We start from the raw sequence: 24,288 nt of genomic DNA on the forward strand, positions 1-24,288 counted from the left end.
TACTCCACTAGCCCAGTTCTTTAAGCCCATCACTGTCCGCCTAGATTGTAGCTTCTTTAGGACACAAACATGTTCTACAGATTTTACTATGCCTTACGCACCTACACTTGTTACTAGCTGCTCAATAAAACTGAGATGCAAAAAACATGAATACAGGCAAGGCTGATGACTGACAGCCATTTGTGTAGCTCAAGAAGGGACTGCAGAGTGTATTGTTGAAAAGTAAGCATTTGTTTTCAGCTAATATTTTAATATAATGGCCTGAAAAGTTATATAATTGGTTGATACCTATGAGTATGCAGAAAAAGTATGCATAATCCATTTTGAGGCTAGGAGAACACTTTTTCTTTTTTTTGAGATGGAGTTTCACTCTTGTTGCCCAGGCTGGAGTGCAATGGGGCGATCTCGGCTCACTACAAACTCCACCTCCCAGGTTTAAGCGATTCTCCTGCCTCAGCCTCCCGAGTAGTTGGGATTACAGCACCCACCACCACACCCGGATAATTTTTTGTATTTTAGTAGAGACAGGGTTTCACCGTGTTGGCCAGGCTGGTCTTGAACTCCTGATCTTAGGGGATCCACCCGGCTTGGCCTCCCAAAGTGCTGGGATTACAGGCACGAGCAATTGCGCCCGGCTGAGAACACTTTTAATAAGCTCTATGCACATAAATAATTTTGCAAACTTGAAGAGTAAGTCAACACAATTAAGATTTGTTAAGCATGTATTGGGCCCATTAAGGAAGAAGTAGCCATTTCTAAATAGGCAGGTAGGAAAGCTCTACTCTGACTAGGAGAAAATCTTTTTCATTTCATATTGTCTTTGGAATCTGGTGTTTATATTATATTGATAACGTAGTCAACTTGGACTATTTACATTTCAAGTGCTCAGTGGCTATTTGTGTCAAGTAGCTACGATTTTAGACAATATAGGTGAAAAGGCACCTTAATATTGTTTGTTGACGGAACGTTCTAAAGACACTTATCAAGTTGGCTGGGCATGGCTGTGTGTGCCTATAGTCCCAGATGCGCAGGAGGCTGAGGTGGGAGGATTGCTTGAACATAAGGGTTTAAGGCTGCAGTGAGCTATGACCACCCTACTGCATTTCAGCCTGGGAAACAGAGTGACACCCTGTCTTAAAAAAAGAAAACACTTAACCCCCATTGTGCCCACTGCTTAAAGATTTTCTCACGGGGATTAATACCTTGCAATTCCAGTTTTGCACACGTGTCAGTGGCCTGCAGCTTCCCACAGGCATCTCTTTACGTGACACCAGGGAAGCTCCAAAGCAGGTGAGGCAAGGTGCTGTCAGATTACACTTGCTTAAAGTCTGGATATCACAGCAAAAACTAGAGTAAAACTGGGCAGAGAAGAAATGAGACAGGTTACAACATATAACTAGCAAGTCAGGAAGTTAAAATTAAAACAATGAAGAGATACCATTTTTTATCCTATCAAATTGACCAAGATTGAAAAGCAATAGCCCATATAGGAGAAACCGAACAAGAGCCCTGGGAATGAATGCAAAGGAGTCCAGTATCACTAGGTGGATAGGATCGACAGGGTGAGGCTATTGATTACATATGGGAAGTAAGGGAAAGGCAGGTGTTCTACCTGCCTCCAGCCTGAGTCACTGAAAGGATTCTTTTGCCATTAGTTTAGTTAGGCAGAGAATACAGGAAAGAGAGCTGGTTTTTCAGAAGCAAGAACGGATTGGTAATGTTGAGTTAAAAATTTGTGTTTGGGTGCTCACTTCGGCAGTGCATATACTAAAGTTGGAACGATACAGAGAAAATTGGCATGGCCCCTGCACAGAATAACACACAAATTTGTGAAGAAAAATAAAGTTGTATTTGAGACTTGTTAGTGAGATACAGGTTGTGAGTCACTGCAAATAAACAGCAGCTGAAACTTTCTCCAGAAGGACAGTGAGGTTTTAAAAGGACTTAAGAGAAATCATCAAATGCCAATTTTAGAGGGTTGTCTGAAGATTGGGGGCTAGTGGTAGGAGGAAAATGAGGACACCAGAGCATCATAGATTAGGGAGATACTTTCAAAGGAGTGAGTTTAACTCAGCTGAATGCTGCAGAAAGGTGGAGTGGTAAGAATGCCACAACGAGGTCATTCAACTTATTTAACAGAACATTATTTCAAACTTTTGAGGGAGAAATGTCTAGAATGTAAAATGAGCCAAAAAGACATTACACAGGCTTGGAATAAATAATACCAGCTCATATTGAAGGAATCACAAAGTGATCTTCATGTTAATGAAAGGAAAGAACAATTACAGTCTGTGGTAGGAAGTAAAACTGGTGAGATGGACATTGAAATCTGGAATTTTGAATATGCTTTTCTTAGAAATTTAATAAGAATTAAAACTAATTCTTCTTAATTTAATTTTTTTCTTTTTCTTTTTTTTTTTTTTGCAGTTTCAGTTGCAAGATTTAATAGAGTGGAAACAGAGCTCCCATACAAAGGAAGGAGACCCAAACAGGGTAGCCATTGCCAGCTCGAATGCCTGGTTTATATCCCAATCCTTGTCCTTCCCGCTGTGCTCTCAGGCAATAGGTGATTGGCTATTTCTTTACCTCCTGTTTTTGCCTAATTAGCATTTTAGTGAGCTCTCTTTACTATCTGATTGGTTGGGTGTGAGCTAAGTTGCAAGCCCGTGTTTAAAGGTGGAAGTGGTCACCTTCCCAGCTAGGCTTAGGGATTCTTAGTCGGCCTAGGAAATCCAGCTAGTCCTGTCTCTCAGTCCCCCCTCTCAACAGGAAAACTCAAGTGCTGTTGGGGAGGTTGGCCGACAACCGCTCTAACTGCTTCCTGCTGAATTGGGTCATAGTAGGGGTTGTGCAGTTGAGATTTCCTCGGGAGGGTTGCCTTCAATGTCATTAACATTAGAGCATGGGCTAGCAGGCTGGTCCAGGGGCCCACAGTAGATTTTAGTCATGGACTGCATCTGGGGCTCCATTTGAAGAACATTTGTAGCTTTACAGCTTCAATTATGACAGAGACAAACTTTACAAGGAGGTTAAAGATACAGGGTCCAAAGAGGAGTAACAATATTATAGCTGCTAGAGGTCCTAAGAAGGGGAGAATCCAGGGCATCTATTGGCTGAGGAGGCCCCAGGGTCCAGTGTTTTGAAGCTCCTCTGCTCTACATTGTATTCAATCTCAAATTTCTTTAACTTTCTCGCTGACGATTCTGGACTGATTAACATAATAGCAGCATTCTTCCCCTAAAAATAAAGAGGTTCCCCCTCTTTTGGCGGTTAGCAAGTCTAAAGCTCTTCGATTTTGAAGGACTACTGCTGCTAGGGAGTTAAGTTGATCTTGCAAGGTGACTAGGGAGTCGGCAACCTGTTCCATGTCACCATTTAGTTCTTGAGATAGTTTGTAGAACTGAGTAGAGGTTGAAGCTAGGAGAACACTTTTTCTTTTTTTTTGAGATGGAGTTTCACTCTTGTTGCCCAGTACTGCCAATGCCAGTACCTAGTCCGCTTAGCACTCCTGCTCCAATAACAAAGGAAGAATGGGTACTCTTTTGTTGCGGGGCTTAGGTACAACATGATTGTATAAATCTTGTTCAGTGTAAATGGTCATGGGGGGGCACCAAGAATGAGACGAAGCACATAGATTCTGAAGAGCCATTCAAACAACGATAGGCTGAGGTACCACAGACAAAAAATATTCCTGAGGGTAGGCAGAGTATTCGTGTGGGAGCAGTTACCCACCTGAAGCATTGGGAGTTGGTTGTGTCTATAGTATTGCTAAATTTTACACAGGTGAGGTTTGAGGTATGGTTTATTTCCAGATTGGAAACAGGAGGTCCTACTAAAACAGAAGTGGTGTTTATTTCTGTGCTGAAGTTGTTCCATTGTTCAGGTACAGGGATTGAAATGTATGGCCTGAAGTTCAGGGGGAGGCACATCCAACAGTTAGTAGGGTTTTGGGCAGAGACCTCATGGAGCCCAGTGAGGGTTACTAGGCCAGTACGGGTATGGAGGGTTTCGTGTAGTTTTGGGAGATCTAGTCCTTTGTAGGGGCTAGGGGTGCTGTGTACCTGGGTCAGTTGGGAGATTACTTCCTGTACATGTTTTTCTCTTGCGTGATCCTGAACTCCACCTCAATCAGACATACTGGTATGGGTGAAGTAAGTCCAACTGACGGTGGCTCCAAGTCCTCCAGGACAACTAGGATTAATCATTTTCCCTGTCCAATAATGAGTATTTACATGCATGCAAAGAGTGGCAGAGTTATAGCAGTTGCAGGGCGTATGGGTGTGGGCAGTGAAGGAGGGTTTCCCTTAGATAAACTTCTATACAATGGGGCATCAATATTTCCAGGAAGCCGAATTCTCCATAGACGCTCTTGGTAAGGGGAGCTACTGGTCATACAGTGGCATGGAGGGGGTGCAGTGAGAGTGAAAGAGGGTAAGAGAACAGTAAAGAGAAAAATATGATAAAGGAGGGTCATGGGGATTTATGACTTTAGTTACTTTCCTCCTGGTTGTCACTTGAAGAGCAGGTGCAGATCCTCTAGAGGTTCACAGGAATAGCTAGCATTGTCTCCTGGATTTTCGGGTTCCTTTGGAGGTATCTAGGGTTTGACTTGAGTGTGATGTATCCAAGACTCCACTCCAGCCACTTTTACTGCGGTTGGGGTAGATAAAATGACTGGGAAGGGTCCTTCTCAGGATGTATCTAGGGATGGAGAATTAGAGGGAAGGGACTTGACTAATACCATGTCACCAGAGTGGAATAGTTCCTTTCCCTTTTCTTGGGGACAGCCTCCTTTTAATGTTTTAAGAACTTGTTGATATTTGGCTAAGGAGGTGATGTCTGCAACTAAGTTGGCCGTCTCTCGGTCAAGCACAAGGTCATTGGTTAGGAAGGGCTGTCCATATAGCATTTCGTATGGGCTAAGTCCTGCTTTTTGGGGAGAGTTTCGGATTCTTAGTAAGGCTATGGGCAACAGAGCAGGCCATGCGAGGTGGGTTTCCTGGGTTAGCTTTTTTAGATGTCGTTTGAGTGTTTCGTTCATTTTCTCGACCTTCCCTGAGGACTGTGGCCTCCAGGCGCAGTGTGAGTGATATTGTATACCTAACGCCTGGGATACTCCCTGGGTTACTGTAGCCTTGAAAGCAGGGCCATTGTCACTCTGTAAGCCTTGGGGAAGTCCGAATCTGGGAATTATTTCATGAACTAATGCCTTTATTACCTCCTGGGACTTTTCTGTCCTACAGGGGAAGGCCTCCGCCCAATCAGTGAAAGTATCTGCCCAAACTAGCAGATACTGAAATCCCTGCGATTTGGGCATGTGGGTAAAATCTAGTTGCTAGTCTTCTCCTGGGTAATGGCTTGTTTTTTGTTCTCCTGAAGAAGCTTGGTGATAAGGCAGGGGATTATTTCTTTGGCACACTTCACAGGCCCTGACCATCTGCTTGATAGTTTTGAAAAGGCCTGGTCCAGTAAATAATGATTTGGCCATCCGATGGGTGCTATCAATGCCTAAGTGAAAGGCTTGGTGAAGGGTTTTAAGTAATTTCCGTTGGTTAGCGGCAGGCAAAAGTATTTTTCCTTCTTCGGTGGCTAGCCATCCTGAGGGGAGGAAACTATGTCCTCGTGAGGTTCCCCATTCGGTTTCTTTTTCTAAGTATTGGGGCTTGGTTTCCCGGAGGGGATTACCCCATACTAGGGGCCCTTCTATTAGCATTTCTAATGGAGGGTCCTGCCTTGCGGCTCTTTTGGCTTCAATATCCGCTTGGCGGTTCCCTTCTATTTCCCTTTCCTTTCCTTTCTGATGACCTCGGCACTGTAAGACTGCCACCTCTTTAAGTTTCTGTACAGCCAATAATAATCTCCTAATGGCTTCCTGATGTTTGATACGTGTTCCCTTGGAAGTTAGGCATTCCCTTTCTCTCCATATTGCTGCATGGGCACGGAGGACTAGGTAAACATACTTAGAGTCTGTACATATATTTACCCTTTTTCTTTCTCCTAATTCTAGTGCCCAAGTGAGGGCTATTAGTTCTGCCAGCTGAGCGCTAGTTCCTGGAGTGAGGGGATTACTTTCAAGTATTCCATTATCACTGACCACTGCATAGCCCACTTTTTGAAGTCCTTTTTCTACAAAGGAACTTCCATCAGTATACAAGTTGAGGTCGGGATCAGTTAAGGGAACTTCTAAAAGGTCCCCTCGAGCGGCCTAGGTCTGAGCAATTACTTGTTGGCAGTTATGTTCTATCTTTTCTTCATTGTCTGGAAGAAATGTGGCTGGGTTAAGAGCTGCACAAGTGCGCAGTCACAGCACTGGCCCTTCAAGTAATACAGCCTGATATTTAAGTAAATGGTTGTCTGACAGCCACAAGTCTCCTTTAGCAGTGAGTATGCCATTCACATCATGAGATGTCCACACAGTAAGATCTCTTCCCTGTATTATTTTAACTGCTTCAGATACTAAGACTGCTACTGCCGCCACTACCCATAAACAACGAGGCCAACCCTTTGCCACTACATCAATTTCCTTACTCAGGAATGCCACAGGTTGCAAGCTCATCCCTCAGACTTGTGTAAGGACTCCTAGAGCTATTCCTGTTTTTTTCTGTGACATATAAAGAAAAGTCTTGCTCCGTTGGCAAGCTTAACACTGGGGCTTGGGTTAGGGCCCTCTTTAGGGCCTGGAAAGCCGCTTCTGCTTCAGGTGTCCATCTTACTAAATGGGTATTCGCTTTCTGAGTTTCCTTAATTAGTGTATATAATGGTCTGGCTATTTTGCCGTACCTAGGAATCCATATTCGGCAGAAACCTGTTATGCCAAGGAACCCTCTTAGTTGCTTTAGGGTTTGGGGATGAGGATAAGCCAGTATAGGCTGGATACATTCCTCACTGAGGGCCCTGGTGACTTTGGATAATTTTATCCCTAAGTATTTAACCTGCTGTGAGCAGAGCTGAGCCTTTGGTTTGGAAACCTTGTAGCCACAGGTAGCGAGGAGATTTAAGAGTGCTTGGGTGGCTTGGTGGCACAAGGTTTCTGAAGGGGTGGATAAAAGTAAATCATCCATGTACCGAAGGACAAGAGTGTCCAGGTATGAGAATTGGCTCAAGTCTTGGGCTAATGCCTGGCCAAATAAATCGGGGCTATCCCTGAACCCTTGGGGTAAAACAGTCCAGGTGAGTTGAAACATTGCATTCAAGGGTTCTTCAAAGGCAAACAAGAATTGAGAGTCAGGATGTACAGGGATGCAGAAAAAGGCATCCTTAAGGTCCAGGACTGTAAACCATTCTGCTTCCTCTGGTATTTGGGAAAGCAGAGTATGAGGGTGAGGTACAGCTGGGTATAGAGGGACAATGGCCTCAATGATAATCCTGAGATCTTGCACTAACCGTTTCTGTACTCCTAAAATTGGAGTATTGCAGGGGCTATTGCATGATTTTACTAGGCCTTCAGCTTTTAGGTCCTTAACAATCTTTTGCAGTCCTTGTTGGGCCTCCAGTCTAAGGGGGTACTGCCTTTGGTAGGGAAAGGAGGCGGAATCCTTTAGTTTAACTTGAACAGGATGGGCATTCTTTGCTCATCCATATTGTCCTTCTGTTGCCCAGACTTCAGGATTAATTCCTTCCTCAAGCAGGGGACAACAAATGGGTGTTCCTTCTCCTATGTTCAGTTGTATAATGGCCCCTGCTTTTGCTAGAATGTCTCTGCCTAACAAGGGAGTGGGGCTTTCAGGCATAATTAGAAAAGCATGTGAAAAGAGTAAAGCTCCCCAGTCACAACTTAGTGGCTGAGAGAAGTATCTAGTGACTGGCTGTACTAGGACCCCTCAGATAGTGACAGATCTGGAGGACAGTTGTCCTGGATAGGAGAGTAAGACTGAGAAGGCTGCACCAGTGTCTAGGAGACAGTTAACCTCCTGGCCCTCAGTGGTCAAGCATACCTGGGGCTCTGTGAGGGTGACGGCATGGGCTGGCGCTTGCCCTGGGCACCCTCGGTCCTACTGCTGGATCATCTGGTTAGTGGCTTCTGACTCAGAGGACCTTCATCCCCTGGGGCAGTGGGCCTTCCAGTGATTCCCTTGCCATAAGGGGTATGGACAAGGGGATGGCTTACTTCTACTTGGACAATCTTTCTTAAAGTGTCCTTGTAGACTGGAAGCAAGCCCTATTAGGTATTCGATTTGCCCAGCTTTTCCCTTTTCCAGAGCCTCCAAAGTCCACTTGCCTGAGGGCCATGACTAGAGCAGTGACCCTTTTTTAAAAATCCCATTTGTCCCATTCTCCCTGCTCCTCCTGATCTCTATTATGAAAAACCAAGGTTGCCAAGTTCAATAGGGTTCCTAAGTTTTGTTCTGGGCCTAAGACAGACTTTTGAAGTTTTTTTCTAATGTCTACAGCTGACTGAGTGATAAACTTATCTTTTAAAATTAGTTGGCCTTCAATAGAGTCAGGTGACAGGGAGGTATGCTTCCTCAATGCCTCCCTTAGTCTCCCCAGAAAGGCAGTAGGATTTTCTTCCTTTCCCTGTGTTATAGTGGACATCATTGAATAATTCATAGGCTTCTTTCTAGTTTTCCTTAGTCCTTCTAGCACACAAGTTAGCAAATGTCTGTGGCACCAATCTCCATGTTCTGATTCTGTGTCCCAATGACGGTCTACACTGGGAACTGCCTGCTGGCCTGTGGGGAATCATTCTCCTTTCTCTGTTGTCATCCTATCATTGACCTGACTGAGATACCAGAGATCGCCAAACTCTCGGGCTGCAGTTATGGCGGCACGTCTCTCATTCAGGGTTAGTGTCTGATTTAGCAGTAACATTATATCTCTCCATGTCAGATCAAAGGATTGTCCTAACCCTTGTAAAACATTAACATAGCCATCAGGGTTATCTGAGAATTTACCTAGGTCTATTTTAATTTGCTTTAAGTCTGAGAGAGAAAAAGGTGCAGGCACTCTGGTTGGGCTGAATTCTCCTCCTCCCACTGCTTGGAGGGGGCATAATCGGGGAATATTGGCACTCTTTGGTTCATTGTTTACCCCTTTGTCTATCTCCTTTTGGACCATTTGGGTTGAAGGGGGTCCTTATTAGTTGGAGAAGGAGTCGGGGGGATGCTGGGGTAGGGAGGTAGACTCTGATCGCTTTTGGAGGTCCCTTTTTTGGTTGCCAAAATGTTACCAGGGGGTCCTTGCTCCCAGAGCTCCCAAGATGGTGGCAGGCCACTTCCAAGACGGCAGCAAGGCTCGTGTTCTCTGACCTGGGGTTCTTGGCCTCACAGATTCCAAGAAATGGAATCTGGGGCCACGTGGTGAGTGTTATAGCTCTATTAGAAGCCGTGAGTCATGGAAGAGAACCGTGGAACCTAGTGACTATTGTTCAGCTCAATTAGGACGAACCCAGGCACTTAGCCGTGCAGAAACAATGGCAAGCCTCTAGCCTGATCAGGAGTGACAATGGGCACCTCGCTGGCTCAGGAGCACAGCAGACACCCTGCTGGATCCAGAGGGATGGAAGTCAGCGGTGGGTCTGCGACGGCAGCAAACAGCAGTGGTGGACGGTGAGCGAAAGCTCAGCTTAAGCCATAACAGACACGGACCAGAAGTGAGTGCAGTCGCAAGATTTAATAGAGTGGAAACAGAGCTCCCATACAAAGGGAGGGGACCCAAAGAGGGTAGCCCAAATTTTTTAAAATTAAAAAAATTTAATTTAAAATTTAAAATTTAAAAAATTAAAATTAATTAATTTTAATAATTACAATTTCAGGTAATTAAAAATTTAGCCAGGTGCAGTGACTCATGCCTGTAATCCTAGAACTTAGGAAGGCCGAGGTGAGAGGATCACTTGAGCCCAGGAGTTCGAGACCAGCCTGGGCAACATAGTGAGACTGCTATCTCTACAAAAAAAAAAAAAAAAATTAACCAGATGTGGTGGTAGGCACCTGTAGTCCCAGCTACTTGAAAGGGTGAGGTGTGGGGATTGCTTGAACCATGGAGGTAGAGGTTGCAGTGAGCCAAGATTGTGCCATTGCATTCCAGCCTGGACAACAAGAGCAAAACTCCTTCTCAACAAAACCCCCCAAACAACAACAACAACAACAACAATAACAACAAAACACATGGAGCTATATCAAACTGAAAAGCTTCTACACAGCAAAGAAAACAACCAAATGAAAAGATAATCTACAGAATGAGAGAAAATATTTGCGAACCATTAATCTGGCTAATATCCAAAATATATAAGAAATTCATACAACTCAATAGCAACAAAACAAAACAAAAACCCAAATAAGCTGATTAAAAGATGGGCAAAGGACCTGAAAGACATTTTTTTCCAAGGAAAACAAACTAATGGACAAGTTATGAAAAGGTGCTCAACATCACCAATCATCAGGAAAATGCAACTCAAAACCACAATGAGATATCGCCTCACATCTGTTTAGGATAGCTATTATCAAAAAGTTGAGAGGCAACAAGTGTTGATGAAGGTGTGGAGAAAAGGAAACCTTTGTACATTGTTGATAGGAATGTAAACTGGTATAGCCATTAGGCGAAAAACTATGGAGAGTTCTGAAAAAATTAAAAATAGAGGCAAGGCATGGTGGCTTATTCCTCTAATCCCAGCACTTTGGAAGGCTGAGGCATAAGGATCACTTGAGCCCAGGAGTTTGAGGCTGTAGTGAGCTATGATTGTGCCACTGCACTCCAACCTGGGTGAAAGAGTGAGACCTCATCCCTAAAAAGACAGACAAAAAGGAAATAAAATCAATATCTCAAAGTGATATCTGCACCTGCTTGTTCATTTCAGTATAATTCACAATAGATATGGAAACAATCTAAGGTTAATTGGCAGCTAAATGGATAAAGAAAATCACACACACACACATACATACACTGTGAAATATTAGTCAGGCTTAAAAAAGGAGTAAATCCTGCCATTTTTGACAACATGAATGAACTTGGAGGACATTATGTTAAGTGAAACAAGCCAGACTCAGACAAATATTGTATGATCTCATTTATATGTAGAATCTAAAAAAGTCCATCTCATTGAAGAAGAGAGTAGAGCAGTGACTACCAGCTGCTGTGGGGTGGGGGAAATGGGAGATGTTGGTCAAAGGTTACAAACTTTCATTTGTAACATGAGTAAATTTTGGGGATCTATTGTACAGCATGATAGCTATAGTTAATAATACTGTATTGTTTACTTAAAATTTGCCAAGGGACTATGCCTTAAGTGTTCTTATCACACACACACAGTACATATATATGGTGATGGATGTGTTAATTAATTTGATTTTGGTAATTATTACACAAAGTGTATATATATATATATCAAATCAACAAGTTGAACATGTTAAATAGGTATAATTTTTCTTTGTCAATTATACCTCAATAAAGCTGAAAAAAAAGAAGTATAACATGAGTCACAAATGTGAGCCACATTGTAATTCTAAATGTTCTAATAGTCACATGAAAGAAGTAAAAAAAGGTAAAATTAATTTTAATAATATATTTTATTTACTAGTATATTAAAATCATTACCATTTAAATATGTATTCAATATAAAATTATTAATGAGATAGTTTACTTTTTTAAAAATATTGTCTTGGAATAGGTATGTATTTTACACTTATAACACATCTCAATTTGGACAGGCCTCACACTTCAAATGCTCAGTGTGTACCATATAGGACAGTGTATCTTTAGATCACTGTTGTCAATAGAAAAACAAAATATGTGAAAATCTTTATTACAAAAATTGAATTCATGATTTTCCTCAAATGAAGGCAAAGAAATAAAATTTTATGAAATAAGTATACTATAAAATGATTTATATGGTGTATGTGTCCTTATTTTATTATTCAACCACACATCAATAGAATAGTCAGATATACACATGTGTGAATATATTAGTTGTTTTTGATGTTTTTCAGGCACATAAAAAGCATAGCTTTACATGTTTTTTTACTTAGTCACTATAAAGTTATATTTATCAAGAGAGGCACCTAAAACATTTTATTTATTTATTTATTTTTAAAGTAACCAGTTTATTTTGTTTTATTGGAGGGTGTTGATTGGGCATTTTGTTTTGTTTTGTTTTGTTTTGCTTTGATTTAGAGTCGGGGTTTCGCTCTGTCATCCTGGCTGGAGCGCAGTGGAACGAACATAGCTTACTGTAGCCTTGAAATTCTGGGCTCAAGGGATCCTCCTGCCTTAGCTTCTGGAGTAAGGCGGACTAGAGGCCCATGCCACCCCACCTGGCTAACATTTTATTTAAGAGTTAACTAGGCCAGGCACAGTGGCTCATGCCTGTAATCCCAGCATTTGCGAGGCTGAGATGGGAGAATTCTTTGAGGCCAGGAGTTCGAGACCAGCATAGTGAGACCCCATCTCTAAGAAAAAGAAGTTTGCTAACTTGATTTCCAGCATTTAAATATTTGGGCATATAGTAGGCATTCATCTATAACCTTGCCACAGGCCCTGCAAAAGTTGGACTTCGGCCTGGCTTGGAACTCTGCTTTCAAATGTTGGCATGACTCATTCCCTCACTCCTTTGAGAATGAGCTCAAATTTCGTTTTGTCAGTGAGAACCGAAACTGTATACACCCACATAGCTTACTGTGTATATTTACAGGCCTTTGTTATTCTATGTTTCATCAACATAGCTTTACCACTCTAGGAAACTCTTGCTGAAGAAGATGAAAGTTGTGAATAACATTATCATTCATTTCATGTCCCAAAAGGCCATCAACTTTTCATGAAAAGCATCAATTTCTTCCTCCAGTCATGGGAGCCATATCAAGACTACAGCTGAAACCCCAAGACTGCTTGAACCCAAGACTCTTTGAAAACCTTGCCTTTACGTCTTCACTTTGCTGTGACCACAAATCTTAAACTATTAAGTCATAATCCTTACAGAGTGTTAATTAAGCACTGATATCGGATAAGATCTGTCTTAAACTGACTCAGAGTCCCAATAAATATCCCGACTTTGTTCTCCCTCTTCTGAGATGCTCTAAGATTCTGTGGAGGGAGTACTCCCTTACCAAGATCAATATAAGCTCAGCTTTGTCTTTTCGACAGGTTGTCAGTGATACTTTGGGGAGCCAGCATTCAGGATCAGTAAGTCTTTCTCTGAACATTCTTTTTTTTTTTTTTTTTTTGAGAGGGAAGTCTTTCTCTGTCACCCAGGCTAGAGTGCAGTGGTGTGATTTCGGTTCACCGCAACCTCCTAGGTTCAAGGGTTCAAGTGATTCTCCTGCCTCAGTCTCCTGAGTAGCTGGGATTACAGGTGCCTACTACCGCGCCTGGCTAATTTTTGCATTTTGAGTAGAGACAGGGTTTCACCCTGTTGGCCAGGCTGATCTTGAACTCCTGACCTCAGGTGATCTACCCACCTCGGCCTCTCAAAGTGCTGGGATTACAGGCATGAGCCACCATGCCAGGCCTGGTCTTGAACTCCTGACCTCAAGTGATCCACCTGCCTCGGCCTCCCAAAGTGCTGGGATTACAGGCGTGAACCACTGCGCCCAGCCTAGTCAAACTGTTTTATATAAGAGGATGTTAATCAAATTTTCTGATCAGGTGATCGTTCAAAAGCTAAAGCATTATATCAGAGCTTATATCAGTAAGAGTAGCCGGGGGTGTAGAGGATATTCTAAGCATAAATCTTTCTGATGATCTGGTTTGATCCCAGAGATGTGAAATTAATAACACATCAGGGTATAAAGAGAATATTCTTTCCACATGAATATAATTTCTCATAAAGGAGTTTTTACAGAAAGTTAGCAACTTCTCTGGAATTAAAGGAACATCACTCTGTTACCCAGGCTGGAGCACAGTGGTGAGATCATAGCTCACTGCAGCCTTGACCTCTCAGGCTTAAGCAATCCTCCTGCTTCACCCTCCTGTGTAGCTGGGACTACAGATGTGCACCACCACACCCAACAAATTTTTAAATTTTTAATTTTTTGTAGAGACGGGGTCCAACTATGTTGCCCAGGCTGGTCTGAAACTCCTGGGCTCAAGAAATTGTCCACAGGCTGCAGCTTTAATTCATACAGAATTGTCCTCAAAGAATGTCATATTCTGGGCTACATTTTGGACTTATTTCCCTGTCTTCTTTATGGGGGATGTTCAATCTGTGATTTTCTGAGTTCCTCAGATGAAAGGCTTCTGCAAGTCTGTCAAGGTTTTTTAAAGTCTTGAATTTAAGATGAAGAATTGTTGAAATTAGTCTGGGACATCTGCTTTGATGAAGAGTCTTGACAGCCAATCAAAAGATAGCAGGTTTTCAGCTTCTCTTTTTAGAACCAAGACTATCTTGAACTTACTCTCTTTCAGCAGGATTTTTCTGTTCATCATTTAACAAAGAAAGACAAAAGGGATGGAACAGGGTGAATTGAAGCTCACAAGGACATCCTTGAAGAATTATGGGTGTACAAGCAAACTTCGGGGTAGGAGAAAAGAATTATGGGCGAATGCTTCCTTTAACATTTTACTAAGTGGGGTTCTGAAGGCAAGAGAGAGGTGAGGAAAAGACTTGAATCAATAGAATGGATGTAGAGTATGTGTTACTCAGGGTCCAATAAGGAAAGGAGAAACCATAACAATTATTTTAACAAGGAAGTTTAACATAGGGAATTGAGCCAGGTGTGGTGGCTACGCCTGTAATCCTAGCACTTTGGGATGATGAGGCGGGCAGATCACTTGAGGTCAGGAGTTTGAAACTAGCCTGGCTAACATGGTGAAGCCCCATCTCTACCAAAAATACAAAAAAAAAAAAAAATGCCTGGCATGATGGTGGGCACCTGTAATCCCAGCTACTTGGGAGGCTGAGGCAGGAGAATTGCTTAAACCCAGGAGGTGGAGGTTGCAGTGAGCCAAGATCATGCCACTGCACTCTAGCCTGGGTGACAGAGTGAAACTCTATCTCAGAAGAAAAAGGTTGGTGGGTGGAATTGGTTAAAAGGATATTAGAGGGAATTCAGATAACACAGAGAGTAACTGCAGGAAGCAGCTTGAATCCCATAGTAGTGGTAGAACCAAGAGGAAAGATTGGGGTTCTCAAAAACTTATGGGCTTGGAGGAGAGGCACTGTTAGAACTGCTTGGCTTGTGCTGATATCTCTTGGCTTGTGATGGGTATCATTATGAGGCTAGTTCTAATAGGTGGAAAAAAACTAGAATCTGGAATCATTTGCTTCTGCAACAAACTGTGCTTCTGGGGTGAGGATGCATTTCTGTGGTGACCAGAGAATAATAGAAAGCAAATAGAAAATTGTGAATTCCTTCTCCCTCCTCCACTTTCTTGTCTCCCTCTAGTTTCTTCTACCAGAATAACCTAACAGGAAAACAGATGGCAAAGGAGAAAAGTGTTTGCAGAATCCTAGTCCCAGCATCACAGAGCTAGAAGAGAAGGTTTGAAGCTGAGAGACAATAGCTTAGTAGCTAACACAGAGATGCCACATGTGGATTAAAAAAAGAGAAGAAAAATCTGAAGACTGAATTACGAGAGAAAAGCTGGGAGCTAGAGAGGAGATACATTTAAAGATGTATTTAAGAAAACTGCATTAACTGACAATGCATTTTGGAGTAGGGTTGCAATAAAGTGCTGTGATTTTATTTCACTCTGAGTATGGAGTAGAAGTTCAGCCCACCCAACAGGGTCAGTCCAGTCACAGTTGCCTTACTTGTGGATAAAATGAAGTAAGGTAAGCCTTAGCTAAAACAAAGCAACCAAATAAAAAAAAAACTGTAGAAACTATTAATACATTTAATAGATTCTCAAAGGATCAGGGCTCTTTCTGCTTTTTTTTTTCTAAAGTAAAAGCAACCAAAAAAAATAGAAAATACTTGTATTGTTAAGACTAAGGTGATAGTGAACAAGTCCACTCATACTAGAGAGTATTTATGGGAAATTTTTTTGTATGGAACCAAATAATTTAATAATAGCCACTGTAACGGGTGATCTCAGACAAATTACATCTTTGGGTCTTTTTTTCTTCTTTGTAATACATGAATTGAACTAAATGAGTTTTACCCTCTCTTTTAGCTTTTGACTGTTTATGTATATTAAAATGACTGCTTTTCCCCCAAAGAGCTATTACCTCAGGTATTTATAGTCTAAACCCAGAGAACTGGAGATTCTCTTTTAGTTTTGATTTTATCATTCTTGAGAAACATTTTTGTTAACACTTTGGAAAATATAGCCACAGTGTGCGGAACTGAGCAATAGCAGGCTTCTACTTCATTCCCAAATCCTTGGATAACAGGATTCAGTGAGCGGTAATGGTACCAAAAATTATGAAAGTGATGAGTCAAGACAAGAACACATGGCACCCAAGGAAAGACTCAGTTTTAATTTCATGATGTGACAAGTTCCGTGCCAATTTTCTCTGTTAAGATAATATATTCAGTATTTTGAGAATTCCAGGCACTTGAAAATCTTTTCAACAAGAACACTATAAAAAAAGGACACAAAGCCATTTGAAAAATTATTTTTTGACTACAAAAATCTTAACTATGTGAGGTAATAAATATGCTGATTGGCTAGATCTACTCATTCCATAATGTACATATACTTCAAAACATCATGTTGTACATGATACCTATAATTTTATGTCAATTAAAAAAATAAGGTGTTTATTAAATAAATACATGGAGAGACATACAGTGTTCATAGATTGAAATGTCCAGAATAATAAAGATGGTTTTTGCTGTCTGCCTGGGATGGCCCTGCAGGTCTACATAGCTGGTGCCTTGGTGATTGTGGCACAGCTGCCTGAGGAGCTGCCTGAGGAGGGGTGGTGCCTTCCCAGAGCCGGGTCCCCACGAGTGAGTGGAAGTTCAGCAGGCAGGGTCTTGTGGAGAGGCAATGGAAAATAAAGGCCTGGAAATCTCTCAGATAGGCCTGAAGTTACAGGCCCACCCCTACATCCACGGCAAGATGTGGAAGTATTGCAGCTTGGACACCAATACCAAGTCATGAGTCTTGCCATGGAATAAAATCTTCTGCATCTGCCTGGCACAGATCACCTATTCTGAAACACCTCCAACCTGTCCTACCACCCGAAGGAGATGACCTCCAAGAGTTTTACAGTCACCCAGCAGATTTGGGAAGCCTTCACTCCCACCTCCTCCAAACCCAAGCCCAAGTCATCCCAGCAGTTGGCGCAGGACCCAATGGCCACAAAGGCTGGCCACAGTGATGAGAGCAAGCAGTAGCAGGAACTGATGGCCACTGTCCTTGGACTCATATGCAAGGGGCAAGGACATCCAGAGAGGACGAGCCCACTTCCAAGGTGCTGGCTGACCCCAGGTACCAGCTCCTGATCAGGAAGTACATCTCCACCAAGGCCATCCCTGAGAAGCATGGAGGGTCAGAGAGGTGATCCCGAAGAAGCTGGCCAATGCGTTGTGGTGTGGCATCTCCAGGGGCAAGTGGAGGAGTGAGAACCAGAATCGAGCCTTGGTGATATTGGCTGTCCACTTCCTTGGTGTTAGCTCCCCCAACAGCCTGTCTGTGGGTTCCGGTGCCTGAAGACGTTTGAGGTGCTCGAAAAGAACACAGCAGAAACCATCATGCCGGTGCTCTTCATCAAATGGGGCATCAGCACCAAGGAGTGCAGGGCCACCACTGACCACGGCAAGGACATCATGAAGGCGTGCTCCTTGCTCAACATTGCCGTTCAAATGCCTTACTTGTGCAGACCTTCTATGCTGGCATCCAGCAGGCTTTCCAGCTCCCTAAGCTGGAGAGCCTACTCTCTTGGTGCTGTCCACTGGTGGACTACTTCCAGCAGCCCACCATGGCCTTTGACATGCTCTCGTGGAGAAGCAGACACAGCAAAACATGGGCACTGCATGCTGGTGAGCAATCATCTCCTGGTGGGGAAGCATACTGGCCATGCTGCAGCCGCTCAAAGAGCAGCAGTCTGTCCTCCCTGTTGTATCTGAAGACAGCAACAATCACAACCTGATGTTGAAGGCTACCAAGTGGTCCACCATCCACAGGCTGGTGGAATTCCTGCAGCTCTGCAAGCAAGTGGCCGAGATACTGTCTGCCTTGAAGTATCCTACCATCAGCACAGTGAAACTGCTGTTTCACATGCTGCTAAATACCACGTTCAACAACAAGGAGACTGACTCCAAGGAGATCCCCATGGCCAAGAAGGTGATTGCCAAGGAGCTCTACGAGAACTGCCAGGAGATGCCTGAAATGGGCATGTTTCCAAATGCCACCATCTTCCTGGACCCATGCTACAAGAGGCTGCCCTTCCTGCTTGTCTTCGAGAGGCAGCAGATGGAGAACTGTGTGGTCAGGGGCCAAGGCCTCCTGGACAAGGTCAAAGACGGCAGCTACTGGCTAGCCAATGCAAGATATACCCTTTGACGGAAAAACGTCCCATGAAGCTCATGGGGATGTCGATGCCTCAGCCCTCCCGCATGATCAACAGCATGCTGGCTGAGATCTGCTGCCAGACCAGCGGCCTGGAGGACCAGGAGGAATGGCATGCCCAGGTGGTGGAGGAGATGAGGAACTTCAAGTCTTAGAAGGCGCTTGGCCACCTGCGTTGTGCTGGAGCATCTCTTTCGCTCCATGCCCAAATTTTCAACACCAAGAGGAACAGGCTGGCCCCCAACAAGCAGGTCTTTCTGTACCTGAATGACCTTAACCAGGCAGAGGCAGAGCCCGAGGCCCAGGACAAAAAGCAGTGGGGCTTGGCTAGAGAGTAGGTGTTCCCTTGGGAAACGGTGTCAGCCAAGCTTCTTTGGCATCTGGGACAGTGGCTTCCTGTAGAAAGGAAGCCTTGTCTTATGAGTCATAGCCTTGAAGTAGTCTGTTGGATGCATTGCTTGTAAATACTGTGAATACAGCTTGGTTTTGAACCTTAAAGACCAACCGTGGCCTTTGAAATCTAAAGGGAAAGGCAGACAACAGAAAGAGACGTTAGAAGAAAGAGATAAAGGCTTTGGGTTGATGGGTCCTCTTTTCCTCTGGTCCATCAGGCAACTCCTGCTTGAGAATTGCCAAGGAGAAACTCCCCAAGGAAAGCAGAACCTGGAGGAGGTTTTGGATCACAGATACTTGGGACACGGCACATGCGCACCATTTGCGATTTCTGATTGAAGTTCATCCTGGGAGGGTTTAGAATAAAGCCAAGAAAATTCTGAGTGGAATCATCTGAGGGATTTTGGAGATTTCTAGATGAATGAATTCATGTTTACTTTTTTTTTTTTTTTTGAGATGGAGTCTCACTCTGTAGCCCAGGCTGGAGTGCAGAGGTGTGATGTCCCCTCACTGCAACCTCCGCCTCCCAGGTTGAAGTGATTCTCATGCCTCAGCCTCCTGAGTAGCTGGGATTACAGGTGCTTATCACTACACCTGGCTAATTTTTGTATTTTTAGTAGAGGTGGGGTTTCACCATATTGGCCAGGTTGTTCTCGAACTCCTGACCTCAAGTGATCCACCTGTCTCAGCCTCCCAAATTGCTGGGATTACAGGCATGAGCCACCACGCCGGGCCATGTTTGCATTTTAATGGAAGCAGAGATCATGCTTCTGGGAGATTTGAAAGAAATCCTTTAGCCCAAATGTCTTTGCTGCAAAAGAGAGATCAGTTTTATGTTTGGTTAAACGTGTGAATAATGAGCAAAAAATGCAGGCACTTTTAAAACACAGGGGAAAAAAAAGGCCGAATGTGTTGTATTTTTGGCTTGTTGCAGGCAATTAGTCTTTTTTTTCCTCAAAATTCACTTTGTAGACTTGGTTCCTGAAAGACAAGTCAGGCTGGGCGCAGTGGCTCATGCCTGTAATCCCACCACTTTGGGAGGCTGAGGCGGGCGGATCACCTAAGGTGAGGAATTCGAGACCAGCCTGGCTAATATGGCGAAACCCTGTCTCTACTAAAAAATACAAAAATTAGCTGGACTTGGTGGCGAGCGCTTATAATCCCAGCTACTCGAGAGGCTGAGGCAGGAGAATCACTTGCACCTGGGAGGCGGAGGTTGCAGTGAGCCAAGATCATGCCATTGTACTCTAGCCTGGATGACAAGAGTGAAAAACTCTGTCTCAAAAAAAAAAAAAAAAAAAAAAGTCTCTTTTGAGATCCTGGTTTTCTTGTGTGTCTGGTGCCTGAATGATCCAGTGTCCCAAGAATCATATTTTTTTTGGGGAGTTGGAGGTGGCTGTGTGAGAATAAGACCCCTCCTTTCAAGTACTATTTTAAAACCTGCACGCAGCCGGCTTTTTGGCATCAATAGGGGTGTTTTAGATTTGATTGCTGGAAAGAATTCTTGAATTCTCTCTTTTCAACTCAATACTATAGGGGCAAACTACCACTGATGGTTTCACTATGGGGGGTCATTATGGGTTGCTTCTAATGATGCAGGGAAATAGACAATTTCCAACATTCAGAAATACTTTTTAATCTGGAGAAAAAAAATACTTCCACTGAGTGACAGCCTTGCTCCACCAGAATCAGCACATCCCTTCAATTTCCATGTGGGATGATTCTGTGCCTCCGTGAATACAAGCCAGGTTGGAAAGGTCAGTGTATAGAGAGGAACGCAGTTTAGAAATGACACATTTCAGGTATTGGCAATATTCTGCTGGAACCCCAAGATCTGATTGGATCATGAAGTTTAAGCAGGAAGCACCTGCGTTTAATGCCTGGTGACTTTCCGTGGCTGCAAGCAGTGGAGAATTTTATGTCCCCAGTGGCTGTGTGTTTTTAGAAAATTGTGTGGAAGAAAGTTACTTAACCTGTGCCTTCTTTTTAAGGAAAGTGATTTCTCCACAAACTTTCAACCATCAGCTCTGAGTGTTCTCAGTAGAAGGGTTGCCAGAAGGGACATAATGGGGCACGCTTTGGGATTTGTCTCCCTTCTGCTCAGAGGCTGGAAATGCAGGGCAGCACACGCCTCCGTGGGCTCTATTTTGTAGTATTGTAAATGTTCCCTTCAAGTTTCTTAAAATCATTTGCTTTTTGTAATTTATTATGAAAATGTGTATTGCTCCAACGAGATGCCTCTGTCTCATTTTTATTTTTAAGTCATTGTTGCCCTCCTTATTGGTTATCTTTTCTTTTATTTAATGTTTTAAAATTTGACTCATTTGATAAACCAGAGAAATAAATTAGATCCTAATTTCAAAAAATAGCAAATATAATAATCCCCACCCAAGTAAAATTAATTTTTGAACTTCTGAAATAGAAATTCTGGAGAGGGAAGATGTTATTCTATCAGTGTTCTGTTGTTTTCTGTTTGCTTACAGCATCATTTGTTTTCCTTAAGTTACTATTTCTTAAGTCTGAGAACCACGGACACCTGAAACTATATCTGCAGATTCCAGTATGAGAAGTCCATTTTAAGTCATACCGTAAACTTATCAATGAATCAGAGGAGAGATTATCCTGATGACCCAGCAAGAATCAATGAGATTTTTTGCACTGTCACAGATAAGTTATTGATTTGTTACTATCTTTGTTTTGTTTGTTGTATTAATTTGTTACTATTTATTGTTGGCACGGAGGAATGGAAAAACAGAATAAAAGTTATTTTTCCTGTTGTGTTTCTGGATGTCAAGCCAGCTCTCTGTGTTCTGAATGTGTCATGTCCACTGAGATATACTGAGATTGTTTTGAAGAAAAAGAGAAAGGAAGCATTCGCTTGCCCAGAATAAGAGAGCAATGTGGGGTTGCTTTGGAAAGAGGGTTGTGGGCTCACCTTGGGAAGATACATGGATTTACAGAAACTAGAAGGGGCAAGGGGTGGTGGGTTCTGTGGAGACCAGTGCACTGGTCTGAAGGTGTTGACTGTGTGGATGCCTGGAAACTTGGCATTCTCATCTGGGACAGGTAGATGCAGACATCAGCAGTGACCATATGGACCGCACACCAGATCTTCCTCAATTTTCCCAAGCTGTATAAATACTAGGAGTCTTGTACAATATTAAGAGAGAGGTAGGGGACCCAAAAGTGATCCATATTGGATTTCCTTCCAACAAGTGCTATTAACAACTAGGGAAATCAAGTTCTATGAGCAACAAATTCATACCTTACAAATGGTACACACTTGCTGAAAGGCACAGAGAGGTGTTATAATCTAACTGTAGAAAAGTTTTCTTACTAATAATTTTAAATTTATAAATCTATCCATAATTATTTCTGAACTCATACCATGCGGCTAGTATGATTAGACACTTATGAAAAATAAATTAACAACAACAATAATAATGAAAACAATAATGGAACTTTGTGGTTTGCAGAATACTTTCACAATCATCATCTCTTTTCATCTTCCAACAATTATATGAAGTGTCATTGTTCCTCGCTTATAAGTAAAAAAGATGAAGGCCAACAGGTTACTTGAGCTACTTTGCATAGTTATAAAGTGAATAAATCTATGAGTCAGATGTTGTCAACCAGGTATCTTTGAAGTCAATACTGTTAGGGTTCTCATTTTACAAAAGAGGAAACCAAGGCTCAGAAAAATGAAATACCTTTCTAGAGAGATCTCACAATCCCTTGCTCGTGGCGTAATTGGTATCTATGACTCTAAACTTTACCACGATGACAAACTCTGGACAGAGGGTGAAGGGAAAGACTTCCAGGAGAAAGTACAGCTTGCAGGAAGTACTGAAGTGAGAGAGAGAGAGAATATATTCTGCCTCCCCTCACCAGCTTTTTATTTTGAAATGTTTTAACTCAGAGGCAAATTATGACTCTTTCAATGAGCATCCTTCCCTTAGATTCAAAACTTCAACATTTTGCCAAATTTGAAAACAAGTTGAAAAGGTGTACAAAGATACAGTTAGATGGAATAAGTTCTAGTATTTGATAATACAGTGGGGATGTTATAGTTCACAATAATGTATAGTTCAAAATAACTAAAAGAGAAGAATTGCAACGTTCCCAACACAAAGATAAATGTTTGAGATGATGAATATACAAATGATCTGGATTTGATCATTACACATTGTATACAGGTATGAAAATATCATATGTACCCCCAACATGTATAGCTGTTATATATCAATAAGAACTATAAAAAAGAAAATAAGTTGCAGATGTAATTACATTTCACCTTTGAATACTTCTCCATGCCCTTTTAACAATATGGCTATTTTTGTAAAAGAAAGTTCTGAGCTGAGTTTTGAAGAAGAAAAAGAATGTATTTTAATTTAAAAAAGTAGGGACACATTACTATACTACTGCTTTAATCACTGATATATGAAACAGAGTAAGTCTGACTTTTTCAGGGTGTTGGTTAGCTTTTGGGAAATAATAACTATTTTACCTTAATTTTAATGTGTGTATGTGTATTTGCGAGTGTGTGTGTGTGTGTGTGTGTGTGTGCATATGCGTAATTTGTACACACCATTGCTATTGATTTTCTTAATAGGCTTTGAAGACAATTAAGGCTGATTTTTTTAATCATGTAAGAAATCTGAGGTGCTAGAAGCTTAAAAAAAATCCCAGGTCATTCACATATTTGGCAAATACGTGAGCAAGCTAGGTCTTAAGTTGTTGCAAACAACATTTCTCCAAATTTTCCCAGCTTCTGTAAATGTACAGATTGTATCCAAAAAGAATTCTACAAACCAGGAGATTTTGGCTTAGTTATGTCTCTAGATGCATACTTCTTGGTTGACTGCTTACTTTTTAAAACATTTTACTTAGCTTTCTGTTAACTCGAAACATTGTATGTATGTATGTATGTACGTATTTATTTACTTATGACAGAGTCTCGCTCTGTCACCCAGGCCAGAGTGCAGTGGCACGATTTCAGCTTACTGCAACCTCTGCCTACTGGGTTCAAGCATTCTCCTGCCTCAGCCTCCCGAGTAGCTGGGATTACAGGCATCCACCACCACGCCCAGCTAATTTTTGTATTTTTAGTAGAGATGGGATTTTACCATGTTGGCCAGGCTGGTTTTGAACTCCTGACCTCAAGTGATTCGCCCACCTTGGCCTCCCAAAGTGCTGGGGTTACAGGCATGAGCCACTACGCCTGGCGGGAACATTGTATTTTAAACTTCAGTCTTTGAGCTGGTGTCATAGCTCTTGCATGCAAGCACAGCATTCCCCTATAGCTGTCAATGCAATTGGTTCTTGAGGTCTTTATAGTAAACACAATACACATGCTGTGCCAGTGTGGGGTTTTAACAGCTCTGGGTAGCTCTTTGCATATAGATGTAGAAAGGTGAAAGAAAAGTGGAAACATATCTATATTTCTGGGTAGATATTTAGAGATGAACAATGAATCAACTGTTCAATGGACAGTTGGCATATGTG

The 24,288-nt window shown here is 42.4% G+C and overlaps 1 protein-coding gene and 1 non-coding gene across 2 annotated transcripts; one reads left to right on the forward strand and one right to left on the reverse strand.

Annotated features, from left to right (window-relative positions):
* Nucleotides 1–1,745: 1,745 nt before the first annotated feature.
* On the forward strand, nt 1,746–1,849 carry LOC116466140 (U6 spliceosomal RNA). Its single transcript, XR_004247393.1, has one exon. It is a non-coding gene; the product is annotated as a U6 spliceosomal RNA (small nuclear RNA).
* A 6,401-nt stretch (nt 1,850–8,250) lies between these two features.
* On the reverse strand, nt 8,251–17,674 carry LOC131383165 (uncharacterized). The gene is given in 4 exon segments (XM_058437031.1): nt 8,251–9,074; nt 9,077–9,213; nt 17,058–17,354; nt 17,529–17,674. Coding segments are annotated over 4 exon segments (1,404 nt in total).
* Between the last annotated feature and the right edge of the window lie 6,614 nt (nt 17,675–24,288).

Source organism: Hylobates moloch, unplaced genomic scaffold, assembly GCF_009828535.3.
Source record: "Hylobates moloch isolate HMO894 unplaced genomic scaffold, HMol_V3 SCAFFOLD_3, whole genome shotgun sequence".
Classification (NCBI taxonomy): domain Eukaryota; kingdom Metazoa; phylum Chordata; class Mammalia; order Primates; family Hylobatidae; genus Hylobates; species Hylobates moloch.